The sequence below is a fragment of the Puma concolor genome, chromosome A3 (assembly GCF_028749965.1).
Source record: "Puma concolor isolate L17-30 chromosome A3, mPumCon1.1.hap2, whole genome shotgun sequence".
Lineage (NCBI taxonomy): Eukaryota > Metazoa > Chordata > Mammalia > Carnivora > Felidae > Puma > Puma concolor.
Genome location: NC_141669.1, coordinates 6,925,030 through 6,949,659, shown reverse-complemented (window position 1 = coordinate 6,949,659; position 24,630 = coordinate 6,925,030). Strand labels below are relative to the sequence as shown.

General features: G+C 48.3%; 2 protein-coding genes across 12 annotated transcripts in view; one reads left to right on the top strand and one right to left on the bottom strand.

Annotated features, from left to right (window-relative positions):
• Nucleotides 1-53: 53 nt before the first annotated feature.
• On the top strand, nt 54-12,863 carry ITGB1BP1 (integrin subunit beta 1 binding protein 1). Of its 7 annotated transcripts, none has more exons than XM_025927107.2 (8): nt 54-209; nt 3,558-3,667; nt 4,705-4,809; nt 6,939-7,017; nt 8,355-8,491; nt 11,378-11,470; nt 12,001-12,150; nt 12,631-12,863. In XM_025927107.2, exons 3-8 carry the CDS (start codon nt 4,738-4,740, stop codon nt 12,700-12,702), a joined length of 603 nt encoding a protein of 200 aa, XP_025782892.1. In that variant the 5' UTR covers nt 54-209; nt 3,558-3,667; nt 4,705-4,737; the 3' UTR covers nt 12,703-12,863. The 7 variants fall into 7 exon arrangements, with proteins under 7 accessions (XP_025782892.1, XP_025782895.1, XP_086556120.1 ...); XM_086699994.1 differs by lacking the exon at nt 54-209 and adding an exon at nt 269-293; XM_086699992.1 differs by lacking the exon at nt 54-209 and adding an exon at nt 323-441.
• Nucleotides 12,864-13,236: 373 nt separating this feature from the next.
• Nucleotides 13,237-24,630, bottom strand: part of ASAP2 (ArfGAP with SH3 domain, ankyrin repeat and PH domain 2) — a 173,832-nt gene continuing 162,438 nt past the window's right edge. For 3 of the 5 annotated variants that reach the window (XM_086699981.1, XM_086699977.1, XM_086699979.1), the window contains 4 exons: nt 18,581-18,630; nt 18,054-18,145; nt 17,480-17,602; nt 13,237-15,828 (listed from right to left, as the gene is read on the bottom strand). In XM_086699981.1, the coding sequence (XP_086556107.1) occupies nt 15,754-15,828; nt 17,480-17,602; nt 18,054-18,145; nt 18,581-18,630 (340 nt within the window). In that variant the 3' untranslated portion in view covers nt 13,237-15,753. The remainder of the gene's footprint in view (nt 15,829-17,479; nt 17,603-18,053; nt 18,146-18,580; nt 18,631-24,630) is intronic. The other 2 variants (XM_086699980.1, XM_086699978.1) reach the window with 1 other exon arrangement.

Genomic DNA, 24,630 nt, shown 5'->3' with positions numbered 1-24,630 from the left:
CCCCTCAGCGGAGTCGGGAAACCTGGGGCCGGGTCAGTTTTGCGCCTGCGCGACGCCTCGGGGGCGGGGCCCGGCGGGCGGGGCCTGGGGCGCCGGAAAAGCTGGCACTGGAATTCGAACTGGAGTGGCTGCCCCAGTGTCCGCTGCCTGGGCTGTGGGCGTCTGACCCCGACCGCAGGCGGCCCCAGGGGCGGGCCAGAGGCTGTGAGGTGAGAGCCGGGCCCTGGCCGGTCCCGGACTGAGCCTGGCCGGGAACGCGGGTCCCGAAGGCGGTGCGGGCGGGGAGGCCCGCGGTAGGGCGGATGGGTGGGGCCGCGGGGGCTGCGGTCTCCCCCGGGACCCGCCTTCCCGGGGCCGGGGACCCAAGTCCCCAGGTGGCGCGGAGCGGGCGGCGGGAGTGGAGGAGCAGGCCCGGGCCTGCGGGAGGATGCGGTGCCCCAGGTGCCAGGTTCCTGTTTGGGGTGGGACTGCAGCGCTTGTGACGGCAGGTGTCGTGTGTGGATCGGTCCCGTCGGACACGGAGACAGGAGTGGGAGCCTCCGCGGGGCTGCTTCCGGAGTCGGACTCCGCTTTGTGGGGCCGTGAGGAGCGCTTTTTGTGCCGGCTCCTCTTGGTTTCTCCATGGCTCCAGCCCCCTTCCCCCACCGCGAAGGGCCGGCGTGGTGTCTGTCCTGTTTGCTTTCATTCTGCGCACCTGCACGTGGCAGGCGCAACACAACAGTGCGGACTACGTGGGAAGCAGTGTGGGGTCTGGAAAGAGCTTCGGCGGTCGGGTCTGTCTTAGGTTCCAAACTTGGCCCCACCCATTATTAGCCTAGCGACCTGGGGCAAGACGCTTAGAGTTTTGGCTTCTTCATTTGAAAGGGGCTGTGTGATACTGCAGCCTTGCTGGTCAGTAGCGAGGATTACAGGTTTGTATAGCGCCCAGCACTGGGCGGCACACGGTAGGTGTTCAGGACAGGAAATTGGTATCTGGGAGAAGGTTCTTCAGTTCATTAAACGTGTCCTTTGCCAGTCTGTGCCAGACGTTGGGTACACAGATGAAATACCTAGCCCCCATCTTTGAGGAGCTCACAGTTGAGAGAGTTCCAAGTAAGATAGAGTAAGATAGTTCCAAGTGGGCAATGGCCGGCTGATGCTATGACCAGGGTGTATGCTCAAGCTGTGCAGTGCCGGTCCCTTAGCCCAACCTGGAGGTCCGAAGGAGGCTTTCTAGTAAAGAAGAAGCCTGAACAGAGTCTTGAAAGGTGAGTAAAGTTAGCTGAATGAATAAAAAGATGGAAGGGCGTCTGAGGCAGACAGAATGGCAGGAGCAAAGCATGGAAACAGGGAGCTGTGTGCCTGCTCTTTGCACTCCTTCGAGATGAACCTGTGAAGCTGGTCGTGGAAGACGAGACTGGAGAGGTCGATAGGAGCCCCTGTCACGGAGGACCTTGCATGTCCTGGCCAAGAGCTTTGACTCCACTCTCTCTAACTTTGGAGAGCCAGTGAAAGATTTTAAGCACATTATTGACATCAGATTTGAGTTTTAAAGAAATCTTTTTAGCTGGAGGTTGGTAGTAGCTTTAAAGTGGCAAGGAGTCCCGTTGGGACATGAATTCCTTCCTTAAGTCGCATGCCAAACTCCGTGCATCTGTGTCTTGCTGTGGGTTGGGGACGCCCTGCTCTCATCAGGTGAGGAAAGAGTGATTATACCCAGCAGCGGCCTAGTGATGGCATGCACCTGTTAGAGGTGCGGATGAGCCAACGGTTCAGGAGGTTTATTCAGCAGATGTTAGTATTTTATTGGAGGTGGGGCTTGGAGGACATTGTGGAGTTGATGACTTCCTGGTTTCCACCAGAAAAAATAATAATTTACTGAAAGGGAAAGGAGAGGAGCAGAGCAGGTACGGAAGGGAAGGTGAAGGGTTTGCTTCAGCCGTTTTTTGCATTTGGTAAGTTTGGAACATCCAAGTGACAGTCTGTATCTTTGGCCTCACTTGTGTGCGTGAATAATTTAGAGACAAGGATAATTTGCTCCAGAACATGCATCAAAATAGCAGCAGATATCAAAGACTTTAATAAGCGCCTTTCCCTCCCTCAGCTTCTCAATCGGTGGTGGAAAGAAAGTCTTAAGGAGCAGCAAAGGCGTGATTGTGCCAGTGTGCCGGTTTCCAAAGCATTCCAGTATTCCAGGGACTTGAAGGGATGCTTCAGGATTTCACTAGGGATGGCATAAAATTTCATTTTAAAGTCATATTTAAAATAGTTGTATATTGAAACACACACACACACACACACACACAAGATATAATGTCCTTAAATGTGCTGTGCAATATTTTGACTTATCAGAGACTGCTAACATGGTGCTTTATGCTGCTAGGTTAACCCAGTTTGTGCAGACTTTGGAATAAGGCTCTCTTGCCATCTTGTTCTTACTGAAAAGCATGCCACGAATGCAAGGTGATCGGTGGCAGCAAATGATCTTCAGAAGCTTCTAGTCTCCCTCCTTTTACTTACACCTTCTGCGGCTGGTTCTCTGCCCGCGGCCCGTCATCTTTCTAAAACAGAAGTCTGATCCTATCACTCGACTGCCTTTTAACAGCCTCTGGAGTCTTGCTGTTAAACCTAACCCCCAGACTTTTGTTGTGGTTTGCAAAACCCCCTTGCACCTTTCTGTTCATCTGTCCCTCTCCCTCCTGCTCCCGTGAAAGCCAAGGTGGCCTCTCGCTGTTCCTGGCAGCAGACATGTGCCCTCAGGACCTTTGCACTTGCCCTGCTCTCTGCTGGACTGCTTTTCCTCCGCACCCGTGCGGCCACCCTCCTTTCCTTCTTCACGTCTCCTTATTGCTCACTTCCTCGGAGCATCTTTTTCTTTTTTTTTTTTTTTTTAAATTTTTTTTTCAACGTTTATTTATTTTTGGGACAGGGAGAGACAGAGCATGAACGGGGGAGGGGCAGAGAGAGAGGGAGACACAGAATCGGAAACAGGCTCCAGGCTCTGAGCCATCAGCCCAGAGCCTGACGCGGGGCTCGAACTCCCGGACCGCGAGATCGTGACCCGGCTGAAGTCGGACGCTTAACCGACTGTGCCGCCCAGGCGCCCCTCGGAGCATCTTTTTCTAATGTGCTCACCCTTCCTTCCATCAGCTGCGTCTCCTGAGCTTGCCTTCATTTTCCCTCATAACAGTTCTTTCCTAACAATGTGTGTGTATTCGGTTTTCTTGTTGGTCTGTCTGATCTTTCTGAGAATGGGCCTCCTGAGGTCAGGGCCTTTACCTGACTTATTCACTGCCCCAGCATCTAAAAGGTGCTCACTGGGTACCCAGGAATGAATGAACGAATCAGATTTTCTTGCTACTCCACAGATGAATCAAAAATGTAGAAATAAGTTGGATGATGGGGCTAGTGAAAAAGCTTGGGCTTGGAACTCAGTCTTGGGCAAATGGGCTAAGGACAGACACTGGTGAGTGGCCTGAGAATGATGAGGTCTCCAGATAGAGTGGGAGAAACTTCTCACGGGAGCAGGGACATTCAGTGACCACCCCACGATTTATTCATTCTTGTTCCTTCATCAGGTACCTTGTTTTTCTGAAAAGAACTGATCATGTCGGAATGACAGGAAGCTCTCTGTGCACACGGCCGTCTGTGGGAGCTTTGAAGACAATAAAATAGTATTCGTTCTACCGTAAGCAGATTCCCTTGTTCCCTTGGTAGGATCCAGTCCTTAGTAAAAATTGGTTAGGTTATCTTACTCATAAATCCTCCTGAAAGATGGGTCACAGTTCCCTCATGTATAAAATGCAGATTATAACCTACCTTCTATAAGCGCCCAGCATAATATGTGGCACAGATGAGGGAAACCCTTAAAACAACATCTGGAGCAAATGAATGTGTCACCAGGTTGCTGTGAGAACAGTGACATGATGCATTTGGAAGCATGTGAACTATGAAGCATTGCCATGCAGGTTACTTAGCAATTTTTCAACTATAATAGATGTGCTCCTGTGAAACAGGCAAGTATAAATTTTGCTTCCAAGGCGTTAATTATTACCTAAGAAAAAGATATATACAAGACTGACTTTGGAAGACTCAAGGCCGCCTCCTTCCTTGGCCTCACGAGAGTGCGGAGGGGAGAGCTGGCACCTTGGAATGTTTTTATGTCAGTTTTTTCTTAAAGTTCGCTCCAGACCTGGAGAAAAGTGCGCATTTCTGGGCTTCCGTTCTAAGCCCGACCATTCACAGGATGTGACCCTGAGACAGCAGCTGAATCTCAGTGCCTTGGTTGGTCAGCTAATACGTCACATGTTTTACTAAGGTCTTGAACTGATTAAAGAGCGGTGAGGCACTTGAGTGTTTTGAGGAGTAGATGACGTGTGTGTGTGTGTGTGTGTGTGTGTGTGTGTGTGTGTGACCCCCGAGAATGATGCTTCTCACGCCCCTGTGTGTGTGTGTGTGTGTGTGTGTGTGACTCCTGAGAACGATGCTTCTCATGCCTCTGGATAGGCCAGGAAGGTTTCTGTCCTTCTGGTTCATTGCGTCAGATTTTTCAAATTTAAAAAGAAAAAAAGAATGAAACAGCAGCCTCCGACTTCCGTGGTCGAAGGAGAATATTCGTTTCCGGTGAGAGAACCCAGAAGGAATTGGTGATCTTCATTCCTGCGATGCATAAAGTGACGGGAGGTTATTTCTCCTGCCGTGACTAACTACTGTTTGTCCTTCCAGGGGGAGCTCCTCTGCATCGAGCAACGGTGAAAAATGTTTCGGAAAGGCAAAAAACGGCACAGTAGCAGCAGTTCCCAGAGCAGTGAAATCAGTACTAAGAGCAAGGTAGGGGGAGCGGACGTAGGAACAGAATCCTAAAGCGGGGAGAATCTTGTCTGTCCTCACTGGCACCGCACGAGGGTACCAACCGCGGCACAGCTGCCGGTGTTTTTCGGACTAGGCGCGTCTTCACACCCATTGTCGGTGCCAGAGACGCATCATCCCGCGCTCGATTTAACTCCGTTCTGTTGTGGAGATCTGCCGAGATTCTTCCATGCCCGAACCCAGCTGGGACAGAGGACGGGTGAACGGTCTCAGTGAAACACTGATTTTGCAGCATTTTACATGATAGAAATTGCAGGCAGTCGGGGGGCCGGAGCTCTCGAATTCTGGGATCGGTGGTTGTGTGTACGTAACTGTAGTTCTACTCACTTACCGCTGAGCTAGGTGGATGGTGAGGCAAATGCCACGTTTAGGGCTCTGGAGAGAGTGAGAATGTGGTTTGTAAAGGGGCCTCAGAGGCCTGAGTCCCCGTCCCGGGACCGGCCTGTGTTTCTCGGTTTCACCGCTACCCTTTCCACCCCCTCCCGAGCTCTCGGTTCGAAAGAGACGAGTGTGCTCAGTGCCGGCACGCGGTGGGGTGGGAGAGGAACCCACGGCACAACGTGGCCAGGTGCCCGCCCCCGGGGAGGCGAGCCCTGCGCTAGCCCGTGCGGCCACGCCTCGGTGGCGGAAGACCCCGTGACGGCCACTCGGGAGTCTCACTGAGCCGGTGGGCTTCTAGCCAGAGGCACAGGAATTTGACATCTTTCGGAATCCTGCCCGAGAGTGGGAAAAATCGACCGTTTCCCTGAAGGGTTTTGAACTGAGGCTGATCGAGAAGCTTCCCACTGTTACCTCTGCAGCCCTTGTGTGGGGCCCCCAGCCTGGGCATCTGGTCTGGCCCGGTGTCGTTCTCTCGATGAGAGAGCGGATAAAGGGGCCTTGACCTGCTCGGGCAGAGCAAGACCGGAGCTCGGATTTTGCGGACTCCAGAGGGAACCTGCTAATGGCCTGAGATGTTGGTTCCGGGCCACGGGTTCTTTGAGGTGGCCGGTGGGGCCCGGAGAGGTGCGGAAGGGGCCACCCGCCGTGGAGTGAGGGCCTGAGCCCCAAGATGATGGTGACCGCCCGCCCTGTGGCAGTTGTCACAACATCTCAGTTCCAGCTGCCTCCCCCCCACCCTGAGTGTGTACGCTGTTTCCAGTTTTCAGTCCCACACGGAACGTTACGGTGAACGTCTCCGTGCCTACAGCTCTGTTCTCATTGTGCGGTCTGCCCTAAGAAGCGCCACGACGGGAAAAGGGAAAAAACATATATAAGGCCTGAAACGGTTTTGTATTCTCCTCGATTTCACTTCTCGAACGCGGAAAAAATATGAGTACGTTGTACTTTTAAAATCTCATTTTGATTTGAGGTGAAAAACAGCGGCTAATTTTTTGAATCAGGAATTTTCACGGAATGCCATTTCTAACGAAATGAAGCCTACCCAGGGTACGATTCTATAGAACAGACCACGCTAACATGGATGATGCTTTGTGTTTTGCTTAACAGTTTCATTGAGTTTTCTCTGCAATTCACATTGAGAATTGTGCTCTGGTTGCCGGTCGGCCTGTGCGTGACCGCGTGAGCCACGTCCTCGTCAGAGTAATTGGAGAGGCACGGGAACGGGGATTAGGCCTCTCGACTGGAAGTCTGGGGTATTTTCTAGATGTAACCTTGGGTGAATCACTTCACCCCGCTGGGTATCTTTGCTCATTTATGATACGGGATCATGCCCCCTGCCTGCTTTCTGCACCGGGTTCTTTTTGGGGTCAGTGGAAACTAAGTGAAAGCAAGGCGTAGATTTTCACACAACGACCTAACTACCAGGTGTCTTACAAGGAGGCGGGTGTAACGGCTGTGGTGTATACTGGGAATGTCCACACCGTGTTTATCTGATGCTGTTATGGTAGGAGCAGTTGGGACCACCTGTTCTTTGAAGTTTGCTATAGAATTTGTCTTTAGAACAATCTGTCACATTCGACCTGCCTGAATAGTCGACCTGCTTTTGTATGTGTTGATTCAACTATAAGAAGTAATTTGAGTGTTTGTTAGAGGATTTGAGAGAAGACAGTGCTTCTAATTTGTTTCCATTTTTGTTTGTTATTTCTCAGTCTGTAGACTCCAGCCTTGGCGGGCTCTCACGATCCAGCACCGTGGCCAGCCTCGATACAGATTCTACCAAAAGCTCAGGTACGGAGAAGAGTTGGGCCACTTATTAAGGCTTTTAACCGGTGTTCACAGAGTGTTACCGGGGTAGCACAACGAATTCTTGTGCGCTGGGTTTTTTTTGTTTGTTTTTTTTCTCCTCTGCCATTTTGGACAAGAGTTTGGAAATGGCCCAAGATCTGGTGGGACGTGGGTTGAAATGGCTGGCGAGAGCCACTGCCTTGGTGGTGCTGGCACACGTGGGCGATCTGCTCGTCATGGCTTCTAGAGCAAACACGTGTGAAAAATAGCATGGTAACAATTTAGGGGTTTCAAAACAGCTTTTCAGGACACGGGGTGGCAAAGCGTGAGTTCTATTGGAATGACCTTGCTTGAGGGCCGTGGGAGAAGCATCTTGCTGTTGGAAGGGTAGCATCTGTCAGTCTCCAAAACATTTATGCAGCCACCTGAAATTAGTAGCTCCTGAGAAATCAAAAGGTACCTTCTCATCCAGGCCAATAAACGGCTACAGTCTAACTGGAAATATAAATATATATATATATTTTGTCTACACTCTTTCTACTTTTCCCTTCAGGATCAGAGACTAATCGGTCTATGAAAGTGGGGATGGCAGAGGGGTGGGATGAAGGCAGGAACCATATGATGTAAAAGAGCTTATGGTAGCGTAAGGTCTATTATTTTTACTTCCAGATGTCTTAAAAACATTAAAAACGTGGGCATCTTTTTCTACATAAACATAACCTAAAAGTAACCACGTAGTATTCCTTTAACGTGGAAGATTATGTAGTGCTTTGTGGTAATTTTGGGACTGGCTAGATCTTCCAGCCCACATGGTTCTGCAGCCTGATGCCATCTGTCGTGTAACATAACATCTGTTAATGTTAAGGGACTTCCTGTCTGGCATTATTCCATCTACATGAAAAAAAAAATTGCGGTTTTTCTTTTTTTTCTTTTTTTTTTTTGACCGGTAGCGGTAGACCAGATTTGCTGAATGGGGAAAGCAAATTAATAGTTAATATGGTAAAGAGGAAGAACAAACCAAAAAAACTCTAAATATTTTAACGTGTCATGAAGGTACCCAATCATTATCTAGTTGACAATTTATCTTTCTCCTGTGTTTTGGTTTATTCCTGTTGAGATTTTTATGTTTAGTGTATTATGAGTCACTGAGGAAATGGTTAGTGAAATTCCAAGTTCTTTCCTATTACTTCAAATAATTTTGCATTAAAAGTTTTTTATTTTCATTAATGGTGAAGTTCTGATGACAGTCTGTTTTTTATTTGCAAAGGGGTTGAGGATACCCTGTAACGCAGATATTTCTTTTGAAGTCTTACCATTAACAATTTTTCTTTCCCCTTTAGGACAAAGCAATAACACTTCAGATACCTGTGCAGAATTTCGAATAAAATATGTTGGTGCCATTGAGAAACTGAAATTCTCTGAAGGGAAAAGTCTTGAAGGGCCCCTAGACCTGATAAATTATATAGATGTTGCCCAGGTAAAAAAAAAAAAAAAATAATAATAGTAGAACATTCTAGAGAATAAATTCATGGCTTTGGAGAAAATGTTCCCTGCTTTTATCACTGTTACAATGTTTACTGAGCACTGTGGTTATAGGTGGTACAAGGTGTGTAGGACGGAGTCTCAAGGGAACAGGGACAGTTCTTTCCTTCAAAAAACAGCACTTTTTACGTTCTTGGGGCTGACTGAGCTCCTCATTTAAATGAGGAGCCGAGTGCCGTGACTGGTTACACACCATAAGTTTGTCTTTTCAAACAGTCTGGCAAACCTTACTGTATTTCCGTTGAACTAGTTACAGCTCTTTGAATAATCTAACTCATAGTGGTGTTGACCTATCAACGAATACCCTGTTTGCAACAAGAATTGAGGTGAAGTGGGTTTCAAAAACATCCCAGTCGGTGGGGTGCCCGGGTAGCTCAGTTGGTTGAATATCCAACTCTTGATTTCGGTTCGGGTCATGATCCCAGAGTCGCAGGATCGAGCCCCATGTTGGGCTTCATGCTAAATGTGGAGACTGTTTAAGGTTCTCTCTCTCCCTCTGCCCCTCTCTCCTGCTTGCACACTCTCTCTCAAATTAAAAAACAAAACAAAACATACCCTAGTCAAGAAGATTTAGACAAAATAATTATGAAGGAAAATTAAGGATAAAAATTAAGATAAATCAAAGATGTACACTTAGTGCATAAAATACTGTAAAACCTGTGCCCTTGCCAGTGTGGAAGTGGACGAACCAAAAGACTTAAATTGCTTCCCGAATTTCCACAAAATGGAGCCATAGGTCTTTGTGTTTAACAAAGGGATATTACCACAGTGGAAGATTCCTCTGTCAGTTCAGAGAGTGCTGGTTACTCTAGGGATGTTTGGTCTGGTAGATAAAGTCACGTCCTCAGGAAAGCACAGGAAGTCTCTTCTGTCTGAGGGGAATAAGCCAATCTAATTTGCCATCTAACAGAGACCTCTTGATAGTCTGGACTGATACAGTTAGTACCCCAGCGTTCAGTTTGGGATACCGTCATTGCAAAAGTGTGCAAGCAACAACCAGTCCAAGTATCGTACTGAAGGATGGCTAATGTTCCCCCCAGAAGTGGACTCGGATTATTTTCCTTCTGATAAGGACCGCTAAGTTTCTCAGATCACCCCGGGCTTGTCAAAATTCCATCAGTGACAATAGCATTGCTATTATCCCATCTTTTGATTCTTGAAATGCTGGAAGCCCACGGTGAGAGGTCCCTGGCAGGAGGTTACTAGAACCACGCGAGGAGCCAAGAATGGAGGCATGCAGACATAGCTTCTTTATCAGAATTTATCAGAATTTATCAGAATTTCCTTAGCGTAGGCAAATGTTTCCACACAAACGTTTACGGCACGGAACATCTACTGAATGCCAACGCTATCTTGTTAGTTGTGCAGAAGACAAGTTAGGCAGTATTCTGACTTAGGATAGAACCGGATAATCTGCTAGGGAAACCATCAGGTGTCATCTGCTCATCAAGCTCAAAGCCCTGGGACATGGCGGGGGGTGGGAGGGGACCCAGACCTACCTAACAGCTGGGAAGGGTGTAAAGTGGCTTTGAAACGTGCTTCCTGCAGCTGTTTCCTGGTGGTTTCATGTGCTGACATCAGCATAAGCTTGGAATATTTTAAGATCTAAATACCTTTAGGGGCACCTGAATGGCTCAGTTGGTTGGGCATCCGACTCTTGATTTCAGCTTGGGTCATGACCTTGCAGTTCATGAGTTCGAGCCCCACATTGGGCTCTGCGCTGACAGTGTGGAGCCTGCTTGGGATTTTTCTCCCCCTCTCCCCCACTCTCACACACACGCACGCTCTCTCAAAATAAACTTAAAAACATAGATTTAGGATCTAAATACTTTTTTTTTTTAGTGTTTACTTTTGAGAGAGCGTGTGCATGCAAGCGGGGGAGCGGCAGAGAGAGGGGGACAGAGGATCTGAAGCAGGCTCCGTGCTGACAGCAGAGATCCTGATGAGGGCTTGAACTCACAAACCATGAGATCATGACTTGAGCTGAAGTCAGACACTTAATCTACTGAGCCACCCGGGTGCCCCAATAGCTTTATTTTTCTGATGTAAACGTTTAAGCATCCCTGGGACCTGTGAGAAATGTTTTAAGTTTATAACTGAAATTATTAACGTCAAGACAAATGGATGTGAATTTTGCTCAGCTCTGTGAACTGTGAAAACAGAACAAAATCCTGGTGAAAGTTTTTCTTCTGCCTCTTTGGAGAACGATTCTTGCCAGGCTACTGTGTACCCTGCATTCTTTTTTTTTTTTTTTTTTAATGTTTATTTTGTTTTGAGAGACTGAGACAGAACCCGACTGGGGAAGGGGCAGAGAGAGAGGGAGACACAGAATCTGAAGCAGGCTCCAGGCTCCGAGCTGTCAGCACAGAGCCCGACAAGGGGCGGGAACTCACTAACTGTGAGATCATGACCCGAGCCAAAGTCGGACGCTCAACTGACTGAGCCACCCAGGCGCCCCTTGTTGTACCCCGCATTCTTTAAAAAAAAAAATTTTTTTTTTAACGTTTTGTTTATTTTTGAGATAGAGACAGAGCATGAACGGGGGAGGGGCAGAGAGAGAGGGAGACACAGAATCAGAAGCAGGCTGCAGGCTCTGAGCCATCAGCCCAGAGCCCGACGCAGGGCTCGAACTCACGGACCGCGAGATCGTGACCTGAGCTGAAGTCAGCCGCTCAACCGACTGAGCCACCCAGGCGCCCCTACCCCGCATTCTTAAAAGGGTTTGGGTTTGTGATGGCCAGAAGCTAAACTTGACTAATGAGATTTAAGGAATGTGACATAATTGTTAATGTAGACCATGTAATTTATTTTTACTTTAAAGCAAGATGGAAAGTTGCCTTTCGTTCCTCTGGAGGAAGAATTTATTATGGGAGTTTCCAAGTATGGTATAAAAGTGTCAACATCAGATCAGTATGTAAGTAATATTTCTTAGAGAATCTGGGAGGCAGGCTGGGAAGGGGCTACTTGTAGTTTTCTCTGCTGTTTGTGGAATTGTTGGTTGGTAAATGTTCCTGGCAGCTGGTCTTAAAAAAATGACTGATTTCTGAGAGGTAACGGAGACCCCCTTTTGCTCCTCCTGTATGGTAGGGCCCCACCAGCACCCCACACTGCTGGCCCCTAATGCGTTTTTAACTTAGGATCTCATGCCAGCTCAGGGCAGATGTCAGCTTGGAAGCTTGGCATAGAGAAGAGGCTCATGAACTCAGATCTTATTCCTGTCTTTCTGGAATTTTAAGTAGGAAGGGATAACCCTGAAGGCAAACTGCCCCATTAACTGAACATTACATTCTGGAATGTCCGTTTGGGTGAAAAGCCTATATAACTGTTTTCTGCCAGATCCATAGCCATGCTGTCTGTGTAAAGCCTCACGATTCTGCACGGAAAATTAAGTACGTAAAACATCCGTAACACAGTCACCATCTTGCCTTCTCCTGACTTCCGTAGGATGTCCTGCATCGGCACGCTCTGTATTTAATCATCCGGATGGTGTGTTACGATGATGGTCTGGGGGCAGGAAGAAGCTTGCTGGCTCTGAAGACCACAGATGCCAGCAATGAGGAATACAGCCTCTGGGTTTATCAGTGCCACAGCCTGGTGAGGTTCAAGTTGGCTTGCTTAGTCTCTCATTCATCAGACGAGACGGTGAAACCACAGCATGCTTACGGTCTTCTCAGAGGCCGAAGAGATGCCACCCACCGTGCCTGACACCTGGCGTAGTGTGGGTGACTGGCCCCAGGTCAGCCAGCTGGCCAGACCTGCCACGGGCGGGCAGTTGTCCGGCGGGGATCTCGAGGTCGGGGCTGTCACAAGGTCGGTGGGCAAAGCGGTGCGCCCTCCTGAGCAGAAGCCCCTCCTGTTCTGTCCCTGTTGTCTTCCGGACTCATCAAGGTCCCTCCCAAAGGCCAGCTTCAAGTTACCACGCATGCTTCTCTAAAGGCACGCAGGAAGGGGGCACATGACACGTGCAGGTTTAGGAGAGGTGTTAAGAGGGTCCCATGTGTACCTCTGCTGGTCAAATGAAATTCAGGAAGAGATGGACAGAGTCTCTTACTCTATCTTTTTCACTTAATATAGGAGCAAGCACAAGCCATCTGCAAAGTTTTATCCACCGCTTTTGACTCCGTATTAACATCTGAGAAATCCTGAATTCTGCAATCAAGTGGAAGCTGACTTCGTGTGGGAGTTCGGTGGTTTTCAGTCTGCAGGGTTGAGCTATTATGGGAGTAGGAAGTGGTGAAAGCGAAGAAATGCGGTGTGTAACATACTGATCATTTGCTTTTCTATTAAAATGTGTCTTATTACGGTGAGTTAACTCTCAACGAGGTTGTCCGCTTTCTGCGACTAAAAAAGTAACCTCCCCTCTCGCTTTTAAAACAAATGAGCTTAACACCTAAGCGTCACAGAAGTGCCCTCAGTGAGTGGCGAGCACGGAGCGCTTTCCACGAGGTCACGTACTGTCCCCGGGGCGGCACGTGGGCCCCCCACTGGCTGGGAGCGCCGGTCACCTGGTCTGGAACAGCGATGCAGCGCTGCCAGCTCACGACACAAAAAGTAAGACCGTGAAGGTGCACCGTCAGGAGGACGTGCTCGGACACCAAAGCATCGACCTCGGCGTTCCCAGACAAGAGATCACCGCGTGTGTTAAACAGCACAGAAAGAATCTCATGTACAGGAGGCTGGTGGGTTTTTCTAAAGGACCATTTTAATATGCAATGCTTAAAGGATTAAAAACATTAAAAATAACACTATGTCCATTTACAGGTGTTTTATTTTTTTCCAGTCAAATGACTAGTTTGCGGGAAGAGCCAACTTACTGAACATGCTCTAATTATAAATCACTGCATTAAGGACAACGAAAATAAGAATTGATTTAGGTTATACAATATATACAGTTGCGCTGCAACCAGATCAGAGCAATCAAGCGAATGAACGGAGTATCATTGTCTCAGGTAGCGTTCCGAGCTGCATGCCACACCATCCACCCCTCAGCAGACCACATGGGAGCTGGGAGTCTGTGCACGTGTGGGGCCTCATCCCTCGAAGTCGCGTCTGATGGAAAACGGCACACGACATGCCAGCGTCCCGCAGCTACGTTCGTGAAGCATCAACTTCAAATATAAATAGATATCTACAATGTTTTCCTTTCTCTCAGGTTGTTTTTTGATTTGCAAAGAGCAAAGAACTAGGAAAGGATGTTAGCAGGGAAGGTACTAGAATTTCTCCTCTGGCAAGAGTAATGTTAACGACTGCACAATAGCACCACCAAATTGCCGAGTGGAAAAAATATTTCCTAGATATTTCTGTACCAGTGAACCTGATAGATTAGTTTGGGACTGGTGTCTGAATGTCAGTGAGAATCAACTTTAATTCCTTATAAAGCTGGCACCAAGTAGTCAAAAGGCTGATTATAAGACACGAATGCAAAAGGACTGTGTTAAAATATACATAAGAAGTGCACTGTGCAAAATATACCTGTTTACTTTCTTAAATCTATGAGGGAATTAACCAAATGAAGGGTTCAAACGACAGAAATGAACAATTAGTGAAAATACATGTAGTGCTTTAAAAACAAAACCAAAAACCAAAAACCAAAAAAAAAAAAAAAAAAAAAAAAAACCACACACCAAAAACCCAACCAAATTTAATTACAGATCTAACATTTTTACCCGGAACTTTGAAAGGCAAAAAGCAGTTGCCACACCACATCATAAAACATTCCAGTTTGTTCTGTTATCCTTTATAAAAACAATAAAAAGTAGAATGCAATTAATAATTAAAAAAAAAAAAAAAGCTCTGCACTTACAAGAGTCTTGCCTAATAAAGACAGGCTGCTCCGATCAAATGTACCATCGTAACTGTGCGATGAAAACATCGCCGCCTCGCTTTCCAAGCCTAGACCTAAGCTTCTCCCTTCACTTCTGGTCAAAATCCGAGTGGGCATTATAGGCCTATATATTTTCAGAGAGTGCCACAATGTCCAATATTCCTATCACGAATCTACTCACGATTACTAAATAGAGGTATGATAATCAAGTTCGTTAAACTCATGAATTTTGGTTTGTCATACACAACCTAATCCCCCCACCCCCAGTAAGAATGACGTGATGGGTTTTGGCAGTGACAGTGGGATGTCTGTTCAGGAGTATTACCCGGGACCTACAAATTTCGGATATGCTCTTGATTACAAATGGACAGATTCAATTTCAAGACAGTATAACTACCATTCCTGTTGGTATAGTGTATAAATACAAGCCACTAAATTGCGTAAACATTCTTGGGGAGCCGGAGAGGGAAGGCAGTGGTACACTCAACAGGAAACAGCAAGTGTGTGTGAACACAGTGGGGTCTGCGCCACGGTACTCGAGCTGGGTGACAGAGGAGGGTCAAGAAGGCAAGTTCCAAGACACCTAAAGCATATAGACTAGTTTAAAGGACTGTTTTGCAATCCATCATCCTTAGTTTTCAACCAAATTCAGGAAATGCAGTTTTCTCTAACGTGGAACTGAATTAAGCGCTATGACCATATGCCGTAATAAACCACGGGTAGTTTGGTTAAGCAGGATTGTTCACAACAGGCTACACGCACATGCAGAATACAGTGATAGTTGCAACCTCACAGATGAGGGCTGGAAAGTACAACGCTAAGGTGTAAATTTCCAAGTTGCTTTAGCTAAGCCTTGGGTGGATTTCAAAGGAACTCTTTAAAGGTTTCTTTAAAAAAAAAAAAAAAAAAAGTCTTTAAAGGTGAACTGATAGCATTTCTTCTAGACAGTCCAGGACTGGGCTACTTCTAAAGCAAGTTTGCCAACCTAAGACAACTGTAGTGACCGACTCTAGAAGCAGGCCAAGGGAAGCTGAAGAATTTCTAATCCTCAAACTTTTAGGTTCAGCTAAATCTGTAGATTGAGGGTCTCGATTATGTAGTTAAAATAACTTCTCAGTTCACCTTTTAGGAAATTCAGTTTTTCCTAATAAAAGTATGGCAGTATTTCATGAAAACCACAAATTATAAAAACAATTCATTTAGACACATAAAGTTGCCTTTGAGTTTGTAAAACAGAAGAGCGGTGTTAGAGAAAGTGGGCTACCGTACAATACATTTCATGAAACGGGTCATTCTGGCAAGAGTTTTGGTACCAATAACAAAACAGGAACATAACGAGCGTTAAAAGAAGTGTTTTTTTGTTCAGTAGCAATTCAGTCAGCAATAAAGTGCACAAATGATACCGGAAATGCTCCTTTGCGACTGGGATCTCCGTCAATGTGGCCAATCTGAAATGAACAAAAGTTCAGGTGGTTATAAAAATTCTAAATGTTGGAACCTTCGAAGGACATCATATAGCATTTGGAAAAAAAAAAAAGGGAAGATTTGTTCAGAAGAATTTCTTCTGAGAAAGAATTACTTGGGTCAGACATCTAAACTGTTTTTCCTCTTTTCTTTCACTCATGTTTCAAATATAGTTGACCCTTAACATGGGGTGGGGGGTGGTTAGAAGTGCCACAGCCATCCCCCTCCAAGCTGAAAATCCACCTATGACTTCTGACTCCCCCAAATCTTTGCTATTAGTAAACCTGTTGACCAGAAGCCTTCCAGATAACATACATGGTAAGTTAACACATATTTTCAATATGACAGGTGTCATATATACTGTGTTCTTACAATAAAGCTAGAGAGAAAAAATGTTAAGAAAATCATAAGGAGTAAAGAATACATTCAAGTGCTTGCTATACTGCATTTACATAGAAAAACTCCCCACGTAAGTGGACCCACGCAGTTCACACCCACGTTGTTCAAGGGTCAACTGCGGGGTATGCCGGCTGTGTAAGCAAGACTATTACGGGTGGGCCAGGTGTCGGCCCAGAAGCACAGTCCCCAGGGCCCTGGCGTTCTTGGGGGGCAGGCAGGACGGCTGACTACTGCCCCCGATTGCCTTTATGTTTTGTTTTAATGAAGAAACTGAGTGTCAGAAGCTTGTGAGTTACAAAGTCCCAGAAAGTGGCAAACGTGTGGTTGGTTCTATTCAAATGTAGTCAAGCATTTACCGAAGGCTGCGACAGATTCACTTATTTTCACTCTGGGTAAATTATAGAAGTTCTACACCAAGTAAGAACAAGGTAAATTATGGAGATAAGTAAAAGTCTAAAAGAAAATCGCCCTAATACAACTGATGAGACTTGGGTGAGAGTATGGGCAGCATTTCCTTCTTTACACCTTTCTGTATTTTCCACAGGTTCTGAAATGAACAGGTATTTTCCAGAGGGCTAAGCCTACTGTCCGGCGGGGGCCCCACCCTCGTGCCGGGTTGGACACGAGTGTGAAAGCGCTGGGGGCTGGGGGCAGTCGGGAGGGAGTCAGTTCAGGTCCCCACACTGCGGGCACAGGCCGGCCACACAGCAGCAGCTCAGGAACAGAGGCTTTGCGACACGGGCAAGCTGCCCAGCATCCCTGAGTCTGTGGAGCGCGGGGTCTGGTCTCTCAGGGTCGCCAGGCGAACCGCCACACTCCTGCTGTTCCTGCTCCCACCTGGATGTCACCACTCCTTTCAGGACCCAGACGGACACCCAGGGGCTCTGCCCCCACATCGGCTTCTTACACACCTCCCCCACAGACCCCCAGTGTGGGGGAGGATCGTACCGGCTTTAAACTCACGGCCTCATTTCAGGCCCTCAAGTGAACTCTGGGAACTGCAGCCCCAGTGCCCGCCCACCCTCACGTGGGAAAACCCACCGGGGGGGGGGGGGGGGGAACTGGGCCCGCTCAGAAGTGGGTGTACACGGGAGAGACGGGTGGGGGGCAGATGGGCCTGAGGGCTGAGGATGCACCGGCAGAGGGCCTCGCCTGCGAGCAGACCTCTCGTGCCAGGTGGGCCGGGACTCACCTCTGCCCTCCCAGCCACACCCCGGGCCCAGACCCCCGACTCACCCACCACTCTTGGTCCTCCTCCCCATCCACGATGATCACATCCCCCTCAGAGAACGTCAGCTCGTCTGGGTTGTCGGCCACACAGTTATAGAGAGCTTTGACCCGCTTGGGCTTTAACTTGGTCTGGATGGAGAAGCGGGAGAGGTCAGTGTGGCAGGGAGGCGTCAGCTCCTGGGGCGGAGGGTGGGGCTGCTTTGTTTCTAATTGGTCCCAGGGCTCCTGACCCAACAGGCCCGGGAGCCCCAGGGCTCCTGACCCAACAGGCCCGGGAGCCCACGGGTGTCAGGGCGGGAAGGTCCGTGTGGCTCAGGGGCAGGGGAACCTTCTACCAGGCTCGCAGGACAGGGAAGCAACCCCAGCTGAGTGCAGAAAACGGGGTGAGGCAGCCCGGTGCCCGTGCCGGAGGAGCCGAGCCCTGCGACTGCGGATCGGGGGTCGTGTCCCGTCCAGATTCAGGAAGAAGCCTCCCCTCCGCCCCGCCTGGGGAAGAGGGCAAGACTGGTTTCCTCGGAGACTCTCCCGCTCACTGCTGGCCAGAGCAAAGAGGCAGGAAAGGAGGGGCCCTTCCACTTACGGTCTGTGACTTCCTGGGCATGGGGGCTGGGGGTTGGAGGACTGCGCTGTTGGACAGAGGACCCAGAGCTTCTGTTCCAGAGAGATCCACTGCTTGAGGGCCAAAATGAATCAACTTCACAATATGCCCTCAGTGGTGACCAGCGAGTTACAAACAATATAAATGCCACAGCGTCATGTCTGAAAGGCAGCTTTCCTGAGATTTTCTCATCTACAGAGTGAAAAGTCCCCTAAAGGCCCAAGAACCATGTGACTTCCATCAGTCTCTGTAAAGCATGCAGCGCATGTGAGTGTCACAGAGCGGGACAGAGGCCGCCAGCTCCTCTGCAGATTTCTAGATCCCTGCTGGGGCCTCCCTGCCCTGCCCCCATCAGAAGGGGCCAGACACAGGACACAGCAGACAGCAGCCCTGTCTGTGAGAGGCAGGGTGGCTGCTGGGCCCGACACAGGGTTGAGCACGGCTGGAAATGCCTCCCACTTTGCCCCCACGGACCACGCAGCAGTGAACCCCATAAACGAAATCATTACCAGGTCCTCTCGGCTGGCCTTTGTTGCTCAGTGGGATCGACTTGTCAGCCCTAAAAGAAGGAGAAGGTAGATTTATTGACGTCTGAGGCCCCATAGCACATCAGCTGTCCCCACCCCACACCGCTTCATAAAGGAACCTTCTGTGTCGTCTCAGAACGAAGGTGAAGAAACATGGCACTGATTTTACACCTATTTTCAAGGAACTTAAAAGGTCTAACATGTGAAGGCCCCACTCATCTGACCCGTCTCGTCATTTGATTTCCGTCAATGTCAAGACAGAAATCACCATGCTGGGGGCGCCTGGGTGGCTCAGTCGGTTGAGTGTCTGACTCTTTGATTTTCGCTCAGATCATGATCCCAGGGTCGTGGGATCGAGCCCCGTGTCGGGTTCAGCGCTGAGTGTGGAGCCTGCTTGAGCTTCTCTCCGTCTCCCTCTGCCCCTCTCTCCCACTCGCACTCACTCTCTCTCTCAAAAAAAAAAAAAAAAAAAAAAAAAGAAATCATCATGCTGACCCCCTTTGCCTTTCATCACTCCCAACTACAAAATGCCTACGGGAAAGGCCTAAGCGTCTAAGACACCAGTCAGCAAACCTTCTTGCTAAAGGGCCTGACAGTTGAGGCTCTGTGGGTTATAAAGTCCATCAGGACTACCCAGTGCTGCCACCACAGCACGAGAGCAGCCACAGATGATGCACAAAGGAGTGTGGCTATGTGCCGAACGCTTTATTTATGGGCACCGGAATCTGAATTTTATAGAATCTTCATGTATCAGGGTGCCTGAGTGGCTCAGTCAGTTAAGCATCCAACCCGATTTTGGCTCAGGTCACGATCTCACGGTTGTGGGATCGAGCCCTGCATCAGGCTCTGGGCTGACAATGCAGAGCCTGCTTGGGGTTCTCTCTCTGCCCGTTTCCTGAGCTCTCTTTCTCTCAAACTTAAAAAAAGAAAATCTTCATGTATCATGAATAGACTTCTTTTGGTTGTTTTCAACCATTTGAAAAAAAAGAAAACCACCTTAGCTTGTGGGCCATACAAAAACAGGCACGGGGCTGATCAGGCGTGCAGGAGTACTTTGCCGACTGCTGCTCAAAGAGAGCAAAGGTAAAAACCCAGATTTGTACCTAGGATAAGACTGGGGGGTGGGTGCTTCCTTACGAAGAGGCCACAGCGGTGTATTCTTTTCAAAGAGAAGTCCCCCCGGGCAGTGATGACAGGCTTCCCTCCATCCAAAGGGGTCTTGGAGACACCCCAGCATCACCTGCTCTGCTCCCTCCCCACCTCTGCTTCTGGTCACACGAGATGAGAGAAAAGGATTCCATGGAGCAGGTAAAACCAGGTAAGGCTGCGCTAACATACCCAGCAACCCCAGCCCAGACTCTCCTGCGAACCAAGGAAGCAGGGAGGCCTCAGAGCCCCCAGAAAGACCGTGCCCAGGACCCTGCATTAGCGGCCAATACACCCCGTTCTCAGAACCGCCGGGTGATGGCTGGCAGCCGACTGGTGCTCATCTAGAAGTTCAACACAGGATTCGGCGTCTCAAAGAACAGCTCAGAAGGAGCAAGTATGCAGGAGCTACAGGGCAAGAGGGGGGCGAACAGAAGCGGGCACAGACCCTAATGCAGGAACTAAGAGAAGCTCGGCCTGTGGCCACTGAGGGTAGATGTGAGAGTGTATTCCCCACCGCATAACTCGGTAACTCATGAGACTGCATATGTGCTGCCTGGAACAGGAAGGCAAGGATGTTCACATTCTAGTTTAGAAAGAGATCTTACAAGGCAGCATTAAAGAAGTTCTGAGAGGCTTCTGGTTAAAAAAGTAGGTCTGAGGGGTGCCTGGGTGGCTCAGTCGGTTAAGCATCTGACTTCGGCTCAGGTCATGATCTCGAAGTTCCTGAGTTTGAGTTTGAGCACTGGACTCCACATTCTCACTCGCTCCTCTCTCTCTGCCCCTCCCCTGCTCATGCTTTCTCTCTCAAAATAAATAAACTTAAAAAAAAAAAAAAGACTGAAATACATTTACTTCCACTTTCTCTCAAGGAAAACAATTAGAAAAAACTTGAGGGGTGCCTGGGAGGCTCAGTTGGTTGGGCGTCCGACTTCGGCTCAGGTCATGATCTCACAGTCTGTGAGTTCGAGCCCCACGTCGGGCTCTGTGCTGACAGCTCAGAGCCTGGAACCTGTTTCGGATTCTGTGTCTCCCTCTCTCTCTGCTCCTCCCCTGCTCATGCTCTGTCTCTCTCTGTCTCAAAAAGAAATAAAAACATTTTAAAAAATTTAAAAAAAATAAAGAAAAAACTTGAACCAGGGGCGCTTGGGTGGCTCAGTCGGTCAAGCGTCTGACTCTTGATCTCAGCTCAGGTTGTGACCGCAGTTTGTGAGATCAAGCCCTGAGTTGGGCTCCAAACTGAGCATGGAGCCTGCTTAAGAGTCTCTCTCTCCCTCTCTGAGAAAGAAAAAAGAGACAAAAAAAGAAAAGAAAAGAAAAGAAGAGTAAAGAGAAAGAGCAAGAGAAAGAAAGAAAGAAAGAAAGAAAGAAAGAAAGAAAGAAAGAAAGAAAGAAAGAAAGAAAGAAAGGGAACAAGCTTAAACCAACAAGACAAAGAGAACTGAAGAGGAAACATTTTGGAAGTGGCCACAGGAGGGAAGCATCCTAACCACGCCAGCTCATCTGAGGAGGGAGAACACTCACGCAGTAAGGAAGCCCTGAAGGACCCCCATCTGTGCACAAGCCCCCAAGGCTTATCAGCCCGTGGGAGGGGGCATAAGGCATGGCAATAAACACAAGGACTGGCTCAAAATCTGCTCAAGGAGCTACTGAATCCCCGGATTCCCAGACCAACCCTGAGCAACTACCCTACCTCAACCCACTGAAGACCAGAAGCTTCTATTCTCAGAGCGGGGAGAATAGAGGGTATCTGAACTTGGGGGTACCAGTGTGATTGTTGGGAGCATCTTTACAAAAAGGGGGACTAAGTAAAAACTTAACTGCTGAGTGAGACCCTCCACAGCGAAGTCCACACTGGACTCTGCACATGAGGGTGCAGTTTGCAATCAGGTTTCTTCAAATGTTTATTTTGAGAGAGAGAGAGCGAGAGAGAGCGAGCGCATGCATGCACGTGAGTGGGGGAGGGGCATAAAGAGAGAGAGAGAGAGAGAGAGAGAGAGAGAGAGAGAGAGAGAATCCCAAGCAGGCTCTGAATGAACTGTCAGTGCAGAGCCTGATGTGGGACTTGATCCCACAAACCATGAGATCATGACCTGAGATGAAATCAAGAGTCCATAGGCTTAACCGACGGAGCCACCCAGGGAGCCCTGCAGTTGGTTTTAATGCCTCAGCTGCAGTGGCAACTTTTGGGCAGAAAACACCAGATCTATGAGGAAAAGCCTCTAACATAACGGAAACGAAAACAAAGACAATGGACACGGAAGAAACAAACTATGCAGAAAAGCAAAAGCTAAACTAAACAACTCCCCCTCCATCCCTATAACCATCATTAATAATCTGAGACGAGAGAAAATGATTTCATGAAACAAAAAAGATACTATTAACTTGAAAATTATATGACAGCCGAAACAAAAAAATTCAATGAAAGAACTGGAAGATGACATGAAGGAAATCTCCCAGAAGGCAGACTTAAAAAGCAAGCAAGCAATGCAGAAATGGAAGCGACAGGTGGCAGAGAGTGGTCCCTCCACGGAGCAGAGCTGCACTTCCAGCCCCGGCCTCCAGGTGGAGCCATGGGACTGGCTCTGGTCAAAGGCACCCTTCTCCAGTCTCCTCCTCAGGAAATAACCCTAGGAACAGGGTTCAGAAGTAGAAAGGGTCTGGGTCTCTGACTCACCCCTTGGGGCTGCTGCACAAGCAAGAATACAGGCGCTCAATTTTGTGTAAGAAGTCAACTTCCAGCTGTTAAACCACGGAGATTCAGGGGCAGGCTGATAGAGCTATCAGCTTACCCGAATGAAAAAGAAAAGACGATACATGTAGAGGAAAAGCCAACGGAGTCTGACATCTGAGTAACACGAATTATATTACAAGCAAGAACAGAGGGGCACCTGGGTGGTTTGGTCAGTTAAGTGTCCGACTTCAGCTCAGGTCATGGTCTCACGGTTCGTGAGTCTGAGCCCTGCGTCGGGCTCTCTGCTGTCAGTACAGAGCCGGCTTCAGATCCTCTGTCCCTCTCTTTCTCTGCCTCTCCCCTGCTTGTGTTCTCTCCCTCTCTCTCAAAAGTAAACATAAATAAAAATAAATAAATAAATAAACAAAAGAACAGAGAAAACAGAAATTAAGACAGTAAAAAAAAAAAAAAATCAATGAAATTTCTCAGAACTGAAGGAGGTAGTTTATATCCTGAAAGGCTCCATCATCTACCTGGTGGCAGGGACGAAAAAAGGCCCATCCTGGGGAGTCGGAGCCTCGGCAGGGACAGGAGGCCTGAGGGGGTGCGCCTGAGTGGGACGGAGGAGGGTGCTTGGCGGGGCAGTGAGAGCCCCAGCAGGGCGAAGAGGGTCTCCATGTGGGGCCCCAGATCTCAGCAGGGAGAGGAGGAGGTGGGGGCAGAGATGGGAGACTGGCTTCATGGGGGTATTGATCGTCAACGTAGAAGCCAGATTTCTCATCACCGGAAAAGGGAGTAAGGAGCCCAGCAAAGGAGATGAGAATAGACCCTGTGGTGCTTGAGAACACTGTTCCCAAACCCTCTCCTGAGAGCTGGAGTCTACACCGCCCTGTGCTACCGTTCCCACGCCAACCCTGAGTCTGGGATCTGCCACTGTTTGACCAGTGATACATGACAGAAGTGACAACCTGCCATTTTCCAGGGCTGGGCCTGTCTCTTGGGACTTGTTCTCGGGCCCAGTCACCATGATTCGAGGAAGCCCTCGCCACATGCAGAGGCCACATACGTGCAAGCTTTCTAGCCAACGGCCCCAGCTGATAGCCAGCATCAACCACCAGATGTGTGGGCTGGAGAGATGACACGAGCCTCAGCCTGTGAGTCACTTTCTGTGTTGGACCATCCCTGGCCTTGAGTCTTCCAGCTAAGGCTTCAGATATTGTGGTGGAGACAAGATAAGCTAACTTCACGATGCTGATCCAAATTCCTGACAGAGTCTGGTAGCAGAATACAATGGTTGTGTCCCATGTCAGTAAGTCTTGGTGTGGTTTGTTACTACAACTGAAAAGGGAGATAGTGTGAACTCATGGATTTTGACACAGAAGTAGAAATATAGAGATAAATGTGTTTATAAATACAGATATGCACAGATATACACCTATGTATGTACATGTGTGTGTCCCCAGTTCTGACCACTCAGAGGGCCTGCCTGGGAGCAAGGATACCCCAAGAGCAATGAGCACACACAGTATTCGGACCTTGGCTTCTAAGTATCACTGCCGCTTAAAGAAAACCATCTTTCACTATAAGGATCCAGCTGGAAACCATGAACTGGATCCCTTTGTGGAAAAGGACAAACCTTTGGGTAAGTGGCAAACCTTGTATGGGTTTTAAGAACTGGAAGGTACTAATGTGTCTATGTTAACTTTCTCTCTTTTTTAAAGATTTTATTTTTAAGTAATCTCTACACCCAACATGGGGCTCGAACTCACAACCCCGAGATCAAGAGTCGCACGCTCTACTGTCTGAGCCAACCAGGTGCCCCACTATGTTAGCTTTCTGATCGTGCTGGTTGTATTGTGCTTATGCAGGAGAACATCCTCGTCTGTAGGAAATATATGCCCACATCGTGGAGGATGCATACGAGTAAGATAACCTTGCGAGCAACAAACTGAAGCTACAGGCCCAGCGTCCTGAGGACCTTCATTCCCCCAAATCCAGTGCCTGTGCTACACAGAAACCTACACTAGTCATGTGGATAGAAGACATACGTTTGTATGAAAATTTTTAGCTTAATAATGTTGATAAATTATTTTTAAGACGCTTAAGCCTGATGAATTCATCAGGTGACACCGGTATTCAAACGTTAAGAGTAGAAGCACTGGAAATTTCAAGTGTCTGCACGGAAATTTCAGATGAAGGATTGGGGCCGCTG